The sequence below is a fragment of the Vicugna pacos genome, chromosome 11 (assembly GCF_048564905.1).
Source record: "Vicugna pacos chromosome 11, VicPac4, whole genome shotgun sequence".
NCBI lineage: Eukaryota > Metazoa > Chordata > Mammalia > Artiodactyla > Camelidae > Vicugna > Vicugna pacos.
In genome coordinates this window covers 57,187,535-57,204,508 of record NC_132997.1, presented here as the reverse complement: position 1 = coordinate 57,204,508, position 16,974 = coordinate 57,187,535, and the positions used below count along the sequence as shown (strand labels likewise).

General features: G+C 48.1%; 1 protein-coding gene and 1 long non-coding RNA gene across 3 annotated transcripts; one reads left to right on the top strand and one right to left on the bottom strand.

Moving 5' to 3' along the window:
* Positions 1-1,841: 1,841 nt before the first annotated feature.
* EGR2 (early growth response 2) lies at positions 1,842-8,568 on the bottom strand. Of its 2 annotated transcripts, none has more exons than XM_072971453.1 (3): positions 8,321-8,568; positions 5,667-5,775; positions 1,842-4,303 (listed from the first exon to the last, which is right to left on the bottom strand). In XM_072971453.1, exons 1-3 carry the CDS (start codon positions 8,414-8,416, stop codon positions 3,054-3,056), a joined length of 1,455 nt encoding a protein of 484 aa, XP_072827554.1. In that variant the 5' UTR covers positions 8,417-8,568; the 3' UTR covers positions 1,842-3,053. The 2 variants fall into 2 exon arrangements, with proteins under 2 accessions (XP_072827554.1, XP_031538371.1); XM_031682511.2 differs by lacking the exon at positions 8,321-8,568 and adding an exon at positions 5,876-7,669.
* A 72-nt stretch (positions 8,569-8,640) lies between these two features.
* On the top strand, positions 8,641-16,730 carry LOC140699336 (uncharacterized). Its single transcript, XR_012077416.1, has 3 exons — positions 8,641-9,070; positions 12,754-13,067; positions 15,052-16,730. It is a non-coding gene; the product is annotated as an uncharacterized lncRNA (long non-coding RNA).
* The last annotated feature ends 244 nt before the right edge of the window (positions 16,731-16,974 follow it).

Below are 16,974 nucleotides of genomic sequence, written 5' to 3'. Positions count from 1 at the left end.
TAATATAGCATATTGAATAAAAGAAAGAAGACTTAGCTTTACATGCTTTATTTTTGAGCAAAGTAAAAAATGAGACACCTGTGAAAAGTACCCTGAATATTTCTAGCAGAGTAAAATCTGATTAAAGATTGACCTAACATGTTGAAATCAAGTAGTAAAACCCACAAGATTGACTCTGAAAAAAACGCCAAGGTGTGTTCCTTGTGGTATGTGTGTTACGCCATTAAATCAAGCCCACATCAAGGTGAAAGTGATTATATAACCGATTTGACTATCATCATGTATTTCATTTTATTCTTACAAAAATGACTTCTTTAAAAAAGAGACTTTTAGTCTGTTGTTTTCTAAACAATTGTTTACATTACCTTAATTGAAAGTGCTCTGAACTTAAAATTTGGCAAGCCAGTTAAAGATCACATAAAACTTAGATGTCCTGTATTTTAATATAATGACCTTTTAGGAGGGTAGTACTATTAAAAACATAACTATCAAAATGTGGCATTGTTTTATATGTATTTCTTTAACAGAATTGGCTAAGCAAGGGTGGTAACATGGTGACAAGCTAGGAAATAATGAATCTAATGGAATAGCACCAGGCACTAGAACAATCTGACACTGAAGTTTAGAAACTTCTATTTAGTAGTTAATAGAGGTATTTGTACATCTTTGAAATCCTTTGAAGGGAGGAAATAAAAGGGCTAATTACCTCCACAAATTAGCTCTCAAATTCTAGTGCTGGTAAGGGCAAAAAGTAGTTTCCCAGGGTAGCTGTATTCTGTGTGTGCTGTTCTAAAATGCAGGATATCTATTATCAGCCATATCTGAGGGGGTCTAACAGTGGCAAAGGACAAACATGACAGGGTTTTCCGATGAGGTAGATAAACAGTGGGCACTCTGACATGTTACACTTTTATAAGGAGCTAGCAGAAGTGAACTTAAATGATAATTTAGGCCCAATTTTAGATTAAAGAGAACGCAAAGACAATGTGTATAATAAATGGCTAACTATTGGAGGGGCTGAATTTATATTTTAAGGTCACTACAAAAGGCTTGCAGTAAAATGATCTCTATAGTGTATTCTTTTGCTAACTATTACCCAGTTCCATGGAGGACCATATTTGCTATTTAAAATTCAGATTGTCTTTCCTTGAGATTTTCTTAAGGCTGGTATATATCTAGCATCTAAAAAGCCGAGTATTTTGATAGTCTCTAGACCCACCAAACATATGGCAGAGTAATGATCCTTCTGAATAGGTGTAATAGGGGAGACAAGGCTGGAGAGAAATGAGTCCTGGGGTAATTCCTTTGGCAACTCATTAATGCTGTCATCAGCAGTGTCTGAGTGCATTTTTGATCTAAAGTGGTGATAGCGCTTTTCAAAAAGTTTTCTGTGGTCATGAGACTAATCCTGGAACCTGAAAATCATTTCCAGCTTGACCACGCCACCACACTTTCCACAAAGCCACATCTCGTCTGAGTTCCTGGCCCTGGTCAGGGTTCTGAAAGCAGCTACAAATGTGTAGTCTCCGAGTGGGCACTTGTTTGTAAGTATTTATTTTCCGGGGCCCACTCAGGAGCGGAGAGAAGCTATAGGCTGTTATAGAGGACGGAACAATGAGTCAAAACAACGCCTCCCCACTTTTACACAAGTGCATGGGGGAAATCCCCGGAAAGCTAGCGTTTGATTATGAATGGAGATTGCTTTGGGGCAACAGGGCTGGTGTTGAAAGGCTAACAAAGAAAACTTGGAGATCCTGGCTCTGTTCAAAGTACTAAAATCCACTGGGTACTGTTTAATTCCCACCCAGTAAACCTTTCATAAGTAATTTCTGCAGCAAAAATATTGTTGAAAAGTATTTATTTACACTATAGTCATAAACCATTATCTGAACTTTAGTTAGTGGTTTTGTGTTAGAATAAATCATTTATATTTCCACAACTATTAAGAGCTAATAACCAAACAAGTCAGCTCCAGTAACATTTACATTCTGCAATTCGACTACAAAGGTAACACTTTTAAGTCACAAAACAGAGCATACAAAAATATACTTTCTAAAAAAAAATTCCAAATATTAATAGGCAGAAGTATACAGCCATACTAAACCCAGGGAGTGATTTTTTTTTCCATAGTAAGGCAACCCATTTACATGCAGACCCTGTAACATTGTCTACATCACACAAGGCACCAAGGACACTTTCGACACAACTGCATGCATCCTAGTTTCAGAGAATATATGTACATCCCCCATTAAATAAGTTAACATCTGACTCATTTCAAGAGATCATAAATGCTTTACTTTTTTTTCCCGAAGGTTCAGAACTTGGAGAACAGTGCACATCAAAAATACACAAAATCTGAATGGATATACACTGAAAAAATAGTCTTTATGTTTCTCAAACAACTCAAAAAGGAGCAGATATTGCTATGTCCCTCCCATCACATTGCACTTCTGTTCTCTGAGTTTATAATAAATTTGCTTAAAGGGTCGAGATGACTAGATAAGCTTTGATTTACTGTTCTAGCGCCACAGAATGCAGCATAAAGGCCATGCTTCACTCACTGTACAGCATCCCCCAAATCAGTCCCAAGCCATAAAGTGCACACAGTTTCACTTCTGTCTTTTTGCTGTCCCAACCTGAACGGATCAGCATCTCCCAACCTACTGTAGAAAAAGTCTCAGATCTCCAGAGTCAAAAACCTGTAACCAGTCAAAATAAGAGAGGGGGAGCAAAACCTAGTCAAACAACCCTTTAAAGCAGGGTCAGGCCTTAGCCCTCTAGACCAGGGGCTCCCATCCAACCCCTTTCTGAGCCTCCCATTACCTTGGGGTGATAGTCAACTCACCTAAGAGAGACTAAGGTGAGCTAAGTTTTAGGAAGGACGTGCTTCTAAGTGGAAAGGGGGGCAGTGCTAGGCTCCACCAAGGCCCTTTGCCCAACAAAATGAGGGAAGGGCAGGAAAGGTGGTAGTGTTTGTCGTGCAGCTCGAGTGGACAAGTGGATGAAGGACCTCTGGGGCCTTAAGGAGTTGGTATGTCAGCCTGAGTCTCATCTCAAGGTGTCCGGGTCCGAGATGAGCAAGGGCCGAGGGACCCTCCACCAATAGTGCCGCTGGTGCTGCTGCATAGGGCTCCCCCGGCTGGAGCGCCCCCAGTGCAAGAGGCAGTGGAGGCGGCCGGCATCGACGAGGAGGGGGCACTGCTCTTGCGCTCCTTCTGTCTCAGGTGGATCTTGGTGTGGCGCTTCCTCTCGTCACTCCGGGCAAACTTGCGGCCACAGTAATCACAGGCAAAGGGCTTCTCGCCAGTGTGAGTGCGGATATGGGTAGTGAGGTGGTCACTGCGGCTGAAGTTGCGCATGCAGATCCGACACTGGAAGGGCTTGTGCCCAGTGTGGATTCGGATGTGCCGTGTTAGCTCGTCCGAGCGGGAGAAGCGCCGGTCACAGCCTTCTGCTGGGCACGGGTAGGGCCTCTCATGCACTGGGGTCTTGCTAGGCCTGTTGGGGTACTTGCGAGGCCTCAGAATGGGCCGCAGCGGCAGATGATGTGGGTTATAGGCGGCGGCAGCAGCTGCTGCTGAGCTGCTGCCAGGTAGCCGCGGTCCCTCGCTGCCTCCACTGGCCCCTGGCCCTGTGGCCCCAGCAGTTGGGCCCCCCAGGGTAAAGTTGCGGATGGTGGAGAGTGGAGTGAGTGGAGGGGGGACTCGCAGGGAGTCCAGAGGGCAGGGAAAGGGCTTGCGGTCTGGGCCAGCTGTACCATGTAGGTCTCTCTGGCACTGTGATGGGAAAAATCCAGGATAGTCTGGGATCATGGGGAAGAGACCTGGGTCCGTGGCTGGCTTGGGGGACGGGTAGGAAGGAGGTGGCGGGTAGGCCAGAGAAGAGGAGGTGGAGGTGGTGGCTACTGACAGGAATGCCGAGGGGTCCTGGTAGAGGTCTCCTGCACAGCCAGAATAAGGAGGAGGCGGTGGTGGAGAGTAGAGGTGGTCCAGATCAGGCTGGGTCTGGGACATGGTGCACACACCCAGGGGTCCAGTGGCCAGTGGGTTGGGGGAGGCAGAGGTGACGCTGGATGAGGCTGTGGTGGAAGCTGGGGAGGTGACCCCTTGCAGGATGCCTGCACTCACAATGTTGATGATGCCTTCTGGGTAGCAGCTGGCACCAGGGTACTGGGGGTCAATGGAGAACTTGCCCATGTAAGTGAAGGTTTGGTTTCGGGGTGCAGAGACGGGAGCAAAGCTGCTATGATATGGGAGATCCAAGGACCTCTTCTCTCCAGTCATGTCAATGTTGATCATGCCATCTGGAAAGGGGAAAGGAAAAATGGAGGTGGAGCAATGAGAATGCAGCCAAGAATCCCTTCTCACCCCCCTCTCACATAAGTCCAATCCCAAGGCCCAGGATCCTAGCCCTGTAGAGCTGGGACAGAGTCTAACAGTTGGAGGAATTGTGGCCCAACGACAGCAAGAAGAGGCTAACCCAAGATCCCACTGTGGCAACCAGTGACACTTTGGGACTCAAACTACCTCCAGGAAAGCAGGATGAGCTACTTCCAACCCCCACATACAGCCATCTGTAGTTCCAGTCCCCAATAAAACACCCAATAATAGCAACAACAATATTAAAATTTCCCCATCTGCCTGTTAACTTCTCTCCCTCTCTTTTGCCTGGGGGGCCCCACTGCTGTGTCAGACATCACCCAGGAGACTGATCCCAGCCAGTGCCTCGAAGGTGCCAGCCTGAGAGGGGAGCCCAAGAAGGGTGTCATGATTTCTCGGCTGCTCCCCATCCCAGGTGCTTTCCTTCCCTCCCTCTCCCGCTGCGCTTCAGTTGACGACTGCTGGAGGGAATCTGGCTCTGAGATAGGAGTCTACAGGTCTCCTTTCCCACGCAACCTTCTCAGCCTTGCCCGATACCCGCGTGTCCTCGCCACAGCCAAAAGCCAGTGGCAAGGCTTCGAGAAGACGCGGGGACTGCAGGGAGACCACTTTCCACCGTATCGCCAAGGAAACTGGAGGCGCCGGTGCCCAGCGGGCCTCCCTCGGCAGCCAGGGGTAAGCTTTCCGCAGCTGCCCGCCCTCCCCCCGTCCTCCTCCGCGCCTGGCCAACCCCCTCAACTTCGCGAGCGGCGCGCAGGTTGGGGCGATCCTTCAGGACTCGCGGGGAGCGAACTCCGAGATTTTCTCCGGGTCGGTTCTGCCCAGGAGGGAGCGGCGAACGCTGTCCTCTGGTGTTTTTCCTCCGCTCGACTCTCCAGACGCGCAGCTTTCCTCCAGAGCCCTGAACTTTCCCGTCACTTTGCCTGTACCCCGAGAGAGGGGAGGCCGGGGGCTGCCGCCGGCCGAAAGACCCACACAAATCCCGAAGCCTGGTGGGGCATCTCTCTTACTCTCATCCCTGCGCCGGCCGGGGGCTGGGCGCTCCGCGGCGCACGCCGCCCGATCGCTGGCAACCTGGTGCATCTGCCCGCGCGCCCAGCTCCAACGCCCGGGTACCCGCTCCCATGGACACCTCCGGCACCTCCTTATATTCTTTAAAGCCAGTTCAGTCAACACCGTCCACCTCGCGCCCCAACCCTCTCCGCCAGGTCCTGCACACACACCAAAACCCACCCACCACTTCCGAGCTGCGTGGGTCCCGGCCCGCGAGAGGGGCACGCGGCTTACCTCCGGCCACTCCGTTCATCTGGTCAAAGGGACCACCCAGTTCGGCATTGGGGAAGATGGTCACCGACGTGGCGGCGAGGTCCTCCACCGGGTAGATGTTGTCAGACAGCTGGTGCACAAAACCACTTAGAGTTACTGGGATTTTGTCTACGGCCTTGGCGGTCATCATTTGCTCCTCGCACAACCTGGAGACCCAACTCCCTCGCTACCTGAAGTGTCAGAGAAGCCGTTTTGGAGAGGGATTGGACTGAGCCTAGGTTGGTATCTCCTTTTGCCCTCCACACTTAAAAGGCAACAACCCCCTTCCAAAAAAAAATCCAACGGAAATAAAACAAGCAAACAAGTTGCTGTTTTTTCAAGAAGCAAAATGGCTATTTGCCACTGACTCTCTCCTGTGTTCCGGCTGGGAAGCCAGGAGTTGCTGGTGTAGTGTTACTATAACAGTCAGTGTGTCCCCTCGCCGAGCTATTAATCAATTGCTGCTCTCTCGGTTAGACGGAAAGTGTTGCTCTAAGTATTTATGGGCAGGTCCTCAATGCCCGTGACGTCACTGCCCATATATGGACTGAGGAACAGGGCTGGGCCAGGCAGCTTTTGCCGTCACATGGCCGATTTGCACAGGGGCTTGGCGGCGCGGGCTCCTCCGGGCTCGCGACTCCCGGCTTCCAGCCCGCGAGGATCCACGGGGGTCTGGGGCGTGCGGACCGAGCCGAAGCCCTGATCCAGAGCTCAGTGTCCGGCAGGGATGGGGCTCGCTGCGAGTCCAGCCCAGGCCACTGTGGGAGAGCGAGCGGGTCCCAGCTGCGGTGCGGCCTCCGGGTAGGGGAGGAATTCCGGTTCTCCGGGACTTTCCAAAAAAGGCGAAAATCCGGTGCCGGCAGCTCCGCCTCCCCAGCCCTTGTTTGGGAGCCATTCCGGAAAATTAAACTTCGGAAAGAAACCGAGCGAAGCCGAGACACTACAGTCAAACCCCTACTCACTTTCTTGGCAGCTCAAAACCGCAAGCAAAAGGAGGCAGCGAAGAGAGAGAGAGAGAGAGAAAAAAAAGCGGCATGCATTCACGGAAGCTGACTGCTTTTTTCTGAATTACTTGGTGGAAAGAAGTGGCTGGTGATAAGAGTGAATGCGGTATTGCTTTTTTGGAAAGTCTGTTCTATTTATACAGGAGCGAAAACGGAACAGGTTTTGGGTTGTTTGTTTGTTTAAGTATTTTGGGCACTTGGGGCAGGGGTGGTAGACCCTAGGAGGAGCAGATAACTGCGGAGACCTTCGAGAGAAATTCTCAGCCGCAGACACCCCCCTTCCTCTACTCGCGCGCTCCCCGCCCCCCTTCAGCTGCTGCGCGAAGCCGGCGCCCTTCCCGGCGCGTCTGGGCGGTAGCCTGTGTGGGAGCGTCCAGATGGAAGCTTGGACACTCACCCTGCCCCGCCACACAACACACACACAAACACACACTTACACTCAGACACTCTCCACTTCCGCTACGCACACTCCTGCCCCCGCCGCCTTCTTCACACACTGGCTCGCACACCTTACGCTACACACCTCCGTGTTGACAGCGCGCCCGTGAGCCCGCCTTGCCCACAGACTGCCGGGTTGGCGGAGCGGGCGTCTGGGTTTGCTGGACAGGGTGCTCTGCGAAGACACCCATCCTCAGCTTCACTGACTGGACTGGCTGCCACCGTAGTTCCCCACCCACGAAAGCCCGCACCGAGCCCTACTCCAGAACACACACATAAGGAGGAATATTCTTCCTTTCCTTGGCCAAGAGCCACCTCGAGGAGGCCAGCGAGGGCCAGAGTGACAGGAGTGACGCTAGCTTCGAGTTTCCATCACCCTACACGCTTTTCCCTTTGTGAGTAAAAAACAAACAAACAAACAAAAACAAACAAACAAAAAACTGAGCCGGGCGGGCACCTTTCTCCTTAGTTCCCAAAACACTTTTAAAAAACTTTTCAGAGGTCCAGATAGCGACGGGTTCTGGCTGGCTGCACACACCGCTCCTACCTCCTGGAGCACCCCGGCCTGCACCAGGAGCGCTCCGAGCCTGGCCCAGGCTCTGTGGGAGGCTTGGCCCAGGTGCTACAACAGGGATAGGGGCCTCCCGCTAGCCCTCTTTCTGCCCCAAAGCCCCCAAGGCCCGGGATAGAACAGGAGGGCAGGCCCTGCCCTTTTCCCGCCGCCGGCCAGGACAGCTTCAGCCTCGTGGGGGCCGGGGAGGGCGAAAGCCACGGCGCCACGCCGTGGAGGAAACGCGGCGCTGCAAGCGGCTTTCCCGCCGCTCACCTGCCGCGGCCGCCGCCGCTGTGAGCCCGCTCCCGCCCGGCCCCGCGCGCTGTGGTCAGGGCCCGGGGCGGCGGTGAGCGGCCTCTGCCCCTCCTCCCGAGCGCCGCTTCTCCCCTTGCCCGCCGCGAAATCGGTTCTCCCGCGGCTGGACATTTTTCTGACTTCAAACACCCAGAGAAAAAATTCGGAAAGTTTCTCGCTCGCTCTGGGCGCTCTTTTCCAATTGGAAATAAAAATAAAAGGGAAAAGGAAGGAAATCGCAACAAGATTAGAACCCTTGTAGGTACCCTACCCTTGGCAAAAAAAGTGAAAAGTCCCATTTCTTAAAAAAAAAAAAAAGATGAAAGAAAAGTAAGCTACTCTCTTACCACGTGCGCCAGCCCGCTCCTCCTGCGCTCCGGCCGGTCCCGCGGCCCCCGCGCTGACCACCGGCAAGACGGCACCTCGGAGAGCCCGACTCGCATCTCCAGCCCTGAGTCCGAAAGAAGGGAGGGGGGACCGAATTATGCAAATATGGGTCGTGGCAGCGGGGCTCGGGTTACGGCCCCCGCTGACCTCCGAGGTGAGGCATCCACCCGCGGCAAGCGCTGGCACGGCGACTGGTTGCGCTTCGCTCCTCTCCACGCACGTGGGCGGACGGGCGGGCGGGCGGGCGAGTATCCGGGGCCGCCCCGCGGTGGGCGCTGCTGCCAACCCCGCCGGCGGCCGCAGCGCGCCGCCCGGAGGGGGAGCTCCTGGACGCCAAAGTGCCGGGCGAGCTGGGCGCAGAGAACAGGACGCAGGCTGGGGCGGCCTAGGTGAGGATGAGCCTCACGATCTTCGGCTGCTACCTTTCCCGAAGGAGAAGGCTGAGTGGGGGTCGATTGGGGGAGGGGACCCCACTAAGGAGGGGCGGGCTTTCCTGGCCCATTGGAAAACCACGTTAGAGTAAATGGGAGTGACTGACATTCTGGAATTATACGGAGCTAACAACTCACACCTCCCGTAAGAGCTGCGCCACTTCAAGCCCGCGGTGCGCCGAAGGTGGGTTGGGGGCAGGGGCAAGGAACAGTGGCAGGCTCTCAGGAAGGTGCCTGGGGCCAGTCCTGGGAGGCCTTCCCTGAACCCCCGCTGGACAGGTCAGTAGATACTTCCCATAATCTCTCTCGTTCTCTCTCTCTCTCCCCCTCTCCCCTTCTCTCCCTCCCTCCCTCCCTTTTAAGAGTGATAATGGAACAAAGTCTAGGCAGACTCACTTCAAGCCAGACATCCTGAGGATAGGTAGTAAGTTCAGAAAACTAAAGTAACTTGCCTAAGTCGCACAGCTGGTAAGTAGTGGTGTCCAAACTTGCAACGGGGTCTTCTGACTCCAAGTACAGTGCTCTGGATACTACATCATTCATACAGGAAAATCCAGTTCCGGAAAGGGAACAGCTCGTTGAGGACTGGGAACCTGGCTCAGCTCACTAAAGAAGAAACAGATCGCCTTGGCCAACTTCATCTCTTTTCTTTGGCATTTCTGAAAAGATGAAAGCTGAAGTCAGGGCTTTCAAAGGGAAGGGGACAAGGGACTGTCATGGACATACCCCTTCGTAGATAAAGGGAGAATTTGAGTTCTAGGGCTTTCTAGGCCCATGTTATGGCTAGAGTGACCAGGTTGGCACAAAGCCAGCATATAATAGGCCCTGTAATAAGAGAAACCAACCCCACAGTATCCTTCCTGGAGTGAAGAAGTGAGGAGGGGAAAAAAGAAGTAGAGACAAACAAAAACTCCAGAGGTATTTACAGAGTAAGATACTGTGCTGGGGAGGGGAGGAAGGGAGGAAGAGGGAATGTGGCAGTTAAACACAGAGATGTATCATGATCTCTACTTTTAGGCACCTGAGCTAATTCTGATTAAAAACTGAACAAACGCCTTTCTTTAAAATAGTTGTCAAAATGCTTAAGTAAATAGAGCGCTCCATGATGTATCAGGGTTATTAAAAGAGTAGCAAATGGTCCCAGATTCTGATTTGCTTTGTCCTGAATCCAGACCCAGTAAGTAAAAGAGGAACGAAGCAGAGGAGCCCTACAGGAGGCTTGCCCCTGCTACGCTGCAAGGAGAAAGCGAGGCAACCTGAGGGTCCTGGCTGGCCCTCAGGGTCCCCTCTCTGAGTAGTTTTTAGCTTTTTTTCCCAACAGTATGGACTGAGAATCACAATCAGCCTTGAGTCATGTCACAAATAATTTGTTAACGTTTGCATTTTGATTTATTAAGAAACAGTTTTGAACATCATTGTAGACTATTTCTATTGTAACATCATTTTCACTCACTTTCATTCTAATACTGATACTGGAGTGAGAAACCAAGAAGTGTCAGAATTGCCCTTAAGTGTAGACACACAGGAGAGTGTGGACCCTGAGCTCAAATGGCATAGGACATGTGTGCCTCAGTGATAATCAGGATAATTGCCAACTCTGCCATCCAGCCAAGCCTTTCTTAAAGGTGCCCCTGTGTGCTGAGAAAACTGATAAATGCCTCCCTATATATCTCACTATGAATCTGGTGATCCTAGAGGCTATAAACCAAGCCAAGATTATGCCAATCAAAGTTGTTGTGAAGCCTGAAAAAAGCATTGCTTCACACCAGTCCAATGTGCAACCACAGTCGTGTTTCATTAGCACAAATAATCTGGACAAGTAAGACCCAGACCTATATAATCTTATTTTGCAGCAGCGGCAACACTGGCTTAAGCAGAGGGTTCTCGGGTTCCCTTTAGGGTGAACTATCGTAAGTCAACAGATATTTCTTAAGCATCTACTAAGTACAGAAGTGAGAGCCCCAAACCCTGGGCATCTAAATGTGCCTAAAATCAGGTCTGGTCCCCACCCCATGGAGCTTGTAGTCAATCACACAAATACATAATTGCAAATAATGACAATATTTGACCCCAAAGAAGAAAAAGGACAAAAGACACAATTGAATCTAGGAGGTTGAGTAAGGCTTCTCTAAGCAGAGATCTGAAGGATGTGCAAAGATTAGGGGAAGGACAGTGGAAAGATCATTCAGGGGAGAAAAAGTCAGTGTGGAAAAGCCCCAAGGTGGGAGGAAGCAAAGTGCATTTGTGGAATAAAGAAAGTTCAATGTGGGTGGAAACCTTCAGGCTGCCTTCCATGCCTATTGCACTGGAGCTGAGAGTAGCCAACATAGGCAGCCTAAGTGGAAGCCCTTCCCCACCTCCCACCCCTTAAGAGATTTTAACCTCTATGACTCTGTGACTCTCCTTTTTCCTCTGCCATTATCTTTTCTCGATAGTGGCAATGGCATTATATTTTCACATATGGGTTTCTTTACTTTTCTTTTTTTTTTTTTTTTACCACTCAGCTTCTGCAAATGAATAAGAACATGCCAAAAAGATTTCAGCAAAAAAAGACAACATATACAGAAATGCTTATTGGAATCAGCATTTTGTTTCAGTGACAGTCATAATGAAATAACATTCCTTAATTGTCTATTTCTCAATAAGGAAATGATAGACAACACAACTTTTGTCCCATTTAAAATGAATACAGTGGAGAAATGCAGTCTTTCTAGTAGAAACACACATCATGTCAAACCTACAGATCACTTTACCATTGCTGGCAAAAAATAAAAGGTAACCAATGCATTATTTATCTCTATTAAGACAAGGTACATGTCAGCCTGGGGTCCAGATTAATAAGTGATAGTCTGGTCATTAAGGCTGGAAGCAAAATCTCCTTTCCAGAGCACACCTTCTTATGCTCTTAAATTTTAAATCTTTCAGCTTACATGTTTAATTGTACAAAAGCTATAACTAAGGAATTCCTGTATTTTTTTAAGCATGTATCACTAGCCTGCTTACCTTACTAGTTTACAGGAAACAATTTTCCTTCTTCCAAATAATGTCAGACATCCCATGGAAGCTTTATTCTTATATTGAGAAAAGGACAGGGCAAGTCAGTGCATCCATTTGTCAGAGGAGCTGTTTTGCAGCATATAAGCCAAACAAAGGGGAAAAAATTTCATATTTCAACTGAATAATCTTGATAAGAATGGTCACCGTTTCTTGTGGTTAATATTATGAGCTCTGGAGGCCCATATGACATGAGTTCAAATCCTAGGTCCTGGATTCAAATCTTAACTCTGACAGTTCCTGGCTGTGTGTTCTTAACCAAGTTAATGATTTCTCTGTACCTCAGTTTCCTCATCTATAAAGTGGTCAAAATTATTATACATATCTCATAGGGTGTATTGAGAATTAAATACAGTGATATATATATAACACATAACATGCTGAAAAGACTCACGGTAAGAAGACCCCAGATCCCCTTACCAGTTCCGCCCCTGCTGCTTGACTTGATCTTGGGTTGGTGGTTGCTGCTGGGAGGAGCCAGCTATGCTTGCGGCACTCACACCACTCAAGCCTTAGGTGGCAACCAGGGGGACAGGCTCTTCTTTCCCCATATCTGATGATACTTCTTAACTATACGTCAAAAGATGTAGAAACATCACGTCCTCTCATGCCTGCTCAGAATTTTAGCAGCCAAAAAGCCAAAAATGTCTAGAAAGACTTTAAGTTTTCACTATTTTGAGTAAGAAGAGTGGTAGGGGTAGACGGAATACTATGTGGTGGGAAAAGCACTAGATTAGGAATTAAGCTCAGTGGTGGCTCTCCACACAATAATGTCCTCAATAGCAATAAGAATGGCTAGTATTTGGTGAGCATGTAAGGGTACTAAACACTCTGCTGACTCTGTTTCCTTATTTCTTAGTCTACCAACCACCCCATGAAGCAGATGTCATTACTCTTTCACTTTGCAGGTGAAGAAACTGAGTCGCCAAAGCCCACGCCACAGAGCTAATTAAGTGGAAGTGCTGAGCAGTCTGACTCCATCACTTATGCTCCCAGTACCTACCCTAGCCTGTGAACTAGATAAGCCACTTAACCTCTGTGAATCTCTTTACATCGGGGCTGGGCATGCCTGCCTCAGCTGCCCTCAGCCAGAGTATTGTGATGATTCAAAGGAAGAGGACGAAAAACATGTTCTGAAAAGCAGGATGTGCACTGCACATCTAATTGTTGTTCCCCATGGTGACTGTTTGGGTTGCTGGACCTTTGATGACAGAGGTAAAAGGTAAGCTCAGATAGGCTAGGAAGTGACGTTTATGATTCCAGGATGGGGACAAGCCATCAACAATCGAACTGAACTTCTAACCTGTTTGATTGTTGGCCAATCCTAAGGCCCTTCAAAGAGGTCTCTTTTCCACCCCCACCCCCACCCCCTACATTGGAGGGTGGTCCAGACTGTGTACTCCTTTTTATCTGGGGATGGAGTTAAAGAAGGTGTCTGCTGGCAACCTGGGCCTTTGGAACGAGTCATTAGCAGGTCTACTTCTCCTGATGCTAATAATAGGCCTAGATGCAGATCATTCTTAGGTCCTAATATTTAACTAGAATGCAAGTTTCTGCTCATGGGCTGTTGTACCTGAGAAAACATTGTAATTACAATGCAATCACCACTGGATAGCAGAATAGTTTCAGTCAGTGGTCTTGTAAGCACATAATCAGAGCCTCCCCAGAGACCTGGCAACTCCTAGTCTTTTAGAATTAGCAACTTTGCTTTTAAAAAATATGATTATTTAAGCAACAGCCAGTGGAAACTTCAAAAAGAGGAAAACAAGAACAATTTAGATTCCTTTCTTCTCTCTGGATTTTATGAAACAAGAGACACCAAAGACGGCCAGAATGACCATTTTAGTCCCTTCATCTGTTATTCAGAAATTCTAGGGATAGAAGTTGCCTGATCAGGAGACCTATTTCCTTGCTTTCCCTGCATGTCAGGCTTGTCATCACAAAGCTCTCTCATGTAATAGAAACTTGAATGGAATGTTACCCCCAAAATGGAAAACAATATCTGGAAACCAAACATGTAGATATCCTATGTAAAAGCTGGGTGGTTCCAGTAGAGCTAGAGTGGGCCTGACTCCACCACTCCATGCAAATTCCCTGGAATCTGGAAGCCACCGCTGTGATGTATGGAGCCAGCCCACAACATGCTGGGGCTGGGGTTGGGGCTGACTTAGACAGATGAACTAGAGAGCAACTGAATACACAGGGATGGGCCTGTCTCACAGATGAAGCAGAGAGCAAGTGAATACACAGAGATGGGCCTGTCTCACCTTCAAATACTAGGACAACCTCATGGCGTTTTGTTAATCCATTCAGTGAATATTTATTAAGTACCTGGTATACACCTTGGACTATGCTAGGGTCTTGAGATGTATCAGTGAACAGAACTCCCTGTCTTTATGTAGCTTACAGCCTGAAAATTCTTGTGAATTTAATTCCAAAAACTAAAAAAAGGGAAACCGCTATAGTCCCTTCTCTTGTCTTCAGCCAGAATCACCTTTAAGCCACTTGTTCACTCTCAGATACAAATCTCTCCTAAGGTCATTAAAGAAAGAATATAAAACTTTAGTAACACATTCTGGTGTTTAATATTCTTGCAAGACATTCTTCATAGATAGAGAACACTCCCCTTTTATTATACATTTTGTTTCATTCTCTCCTCAGGAGACATGAAAGAAGTTAGTCATGACAGTCTGAGCAAGAACAAGTCACAGAGTGGAATGTAGTTCTCAGCCTTTCCTGTTTCATGTGGAATTATCTCAGTTCCTATAGCCTGTCTTTTAGAATTTTTGCCTTTTGATCCTTTCATCATCTACATCAACTCTCTGTTGGACTTCCTAATGCCACACACTTTTCAGTGCTTATAACAAAGTGTTTTATGTGGCACTCTACCCTTTCCAAGTCCCTTTCATACACATTACTTCCTTCGGGACTCAAAATATAACCCTGTGATGTTGGCAAGGCCACGTTTACCTTTCCTACTGCCCACATAAGTCAAGAGAGACCAGAGAGGCCAAGTGACTGACCTACGTTCACACAAGTAGTAAGAAGGCAGGTTCCCTTGTGCTAATGTTAAGAGCTCTGTCTGTCGAATGCAAGCCCCAACTACTGGTTGGGAAGGCCCAGGCATGTGAATGCTTGTGAAATCCCTGAGACACTTTGATGGCTGGTGGCCAGCTAACATTTAGGTCATGTGTTTTGTTCGCCAGGTGTGTGCTGACCCTGTTCTGTTCCTCCACGTCATTTTATCCACTATGGGTGAAGACTGGTAGCATGAAGTTAAATGACGACAACAACAACCAGATCCTAGCCTTCCAGGTCATTAAAGGCAATTTTGGGCTACCAGTCCCAGGTCCATCCCCCAGAGTCCTCATTTGTCGCATTTCTGTGAGGTTGGCAACTGACTCACTGATTACCACCCTCTGGATTATCGGCCTGTGGTGCAACTAGAAAAGATTCTCATTTGTATGGGGTGGCTTAAGTGTGGTTGGGTACACCTTGCTGGGGTGACCAGCTTGACTAGGGGAGGAGATGAATTCTCCAGCTTCATCAACAGAAGACCTTGATGGTTTTGTATTTTTTCCAAACTTCACTAACCTGAGCTATGGTCTCCTCAGAGATAATCACAAGAACATTTTTATGTAAAATCTTTTGTGTTTGTGGTTAAAATTTGGGTAACAATGAGTAACAATGCCCTCCCCTTTCATTCTTGCCCAGAGGGTTTCAGGAGGGTCATTAATACAATGGAAGGAGCTAATTCTCAGACGCAGGAACTGGCCAGTAACTGTGCTGGTCCACCTTCAGATCTGGCTTATCAGAATCTTAGTCTCAAGAATCTATATTAAAACAACAACAACAACAACAAAGAATTGCCCTTTTAAAAAGCTAAATTTGATGATGTGCTGACTGACTGTAAATTTTTGAAAAATCCGTACTCCTTACCACCACCTGTAAGTCCTTACATGACCCAGCCTTGTCCTACTCCACTAATCACAGCTCCTTCCTCTTCCCCCATGTTCACCATGCTCAGCAAACTCTTAAACATCTCAAGCTCCATCCCATCTCAGAGCCTGTGGACCGTGGGCTTCCCAGCCTATAGTACTGTGAGAAATGCATGTCTGTTGTTTATCAGCTACCCAGTTTATGGTATTATGGTATTAAAGCAGCACAAATGGACATCTTCTTATCCAGGTCTCAGCACAAGATTTTCCTTCTCAGCCCTCCCCACTCTTCCCCAGACACCCCGTCCCTTACTGTGCACTGTTCTCGGTGCTGAGCAGACCCAGGAGTGAGGACCATAGCTGTCCTGACCATCATTGTATGCCCAGAACCAAGAACAGTGCTAGCACAGAGGAGTGTGAAGTAAGCACTTGCTGAATGAACGGAATGTATGAGCAGTTATGAGCCAGGTTTAGGATCCACTACGTTGGTATGGTTTCTTTCCCTCCCTGCATGCCATTTTCCCCATTTGTAAAAAGAGGGTATTAGCCTCTGTGGCACCTAAGGCCCCATCCAGCTTTGACAGTGTATTATTAACTGGCCCTGAGGACCCAAAGGGAGCCCACGGGCTGCAGCCTCAGCATCACCCTAAACTGGACTGTGCTTTTCCAGGTAAGAGAGCAGCTCAAGTCATGATAAAGCAAAGCAGATTCAGCCCATAGAAGAGGCCTCCCTCCTTCTACCTAGACAAAAAAAACAAAAACAAAAACAAAAAAATCAGGCTCTGCTTTTTCCTAGGAAGAGGTCAGATAATTCTGTTAGGAATTGTTCTCCATGAAATCTTTTTGACTGAATCCTGTTGCCTTGCTCATGCCAGGGCATTTGCAAATGGGTGGAACAAATCAATTCTCAGATAAATACGCGAGTTATGCTTAGAAGGTAGACTTAACTGAGCTGCATCCACTGGGATCTCTACTAATTTTTATAAATAAAGTTGATTTATCCTTTTTCAACCTTCAGGGAAGACCTTAGGATTCCATTAATTCTTTCAAATGGATTGAAAATGATATAGAATATAACGGAAAGGAAACAGTTAATAAGAAGAAAATAAATTATTTTTCTACCTAATTAGAGTACAGAAACTTAGAGCAACTTATATTCTTTGGTCTAAGTCAGTTAGGGCTGCACATTGT

Excerpts from the sequence above, each read along its gene's own strand:
- EGR2 (XM_072971453.1), bottom strand. The coding sequence starts at position 8,416 with ATGCGAGTCGGGCTCTCCGAGGTGCCGTCTTGCCGGTGGTCAGCGCGG. Across the intron at positions 5,776-8,320 it reads GGAGCGGGCTGGCGCACGTG|CTGTCTGACAACATCTACCC; the intron begins GTAAGAGAGTAG and ends TTTGTGCACCAG. Across the intron at positions 4,304-5,666 it reads GATGAACGGAGTGGCCGGAG|ATGGCATGATCAACATTGAC; the intron begins GTAAGCCGCGTG and ends TCCCCTTTCCAG.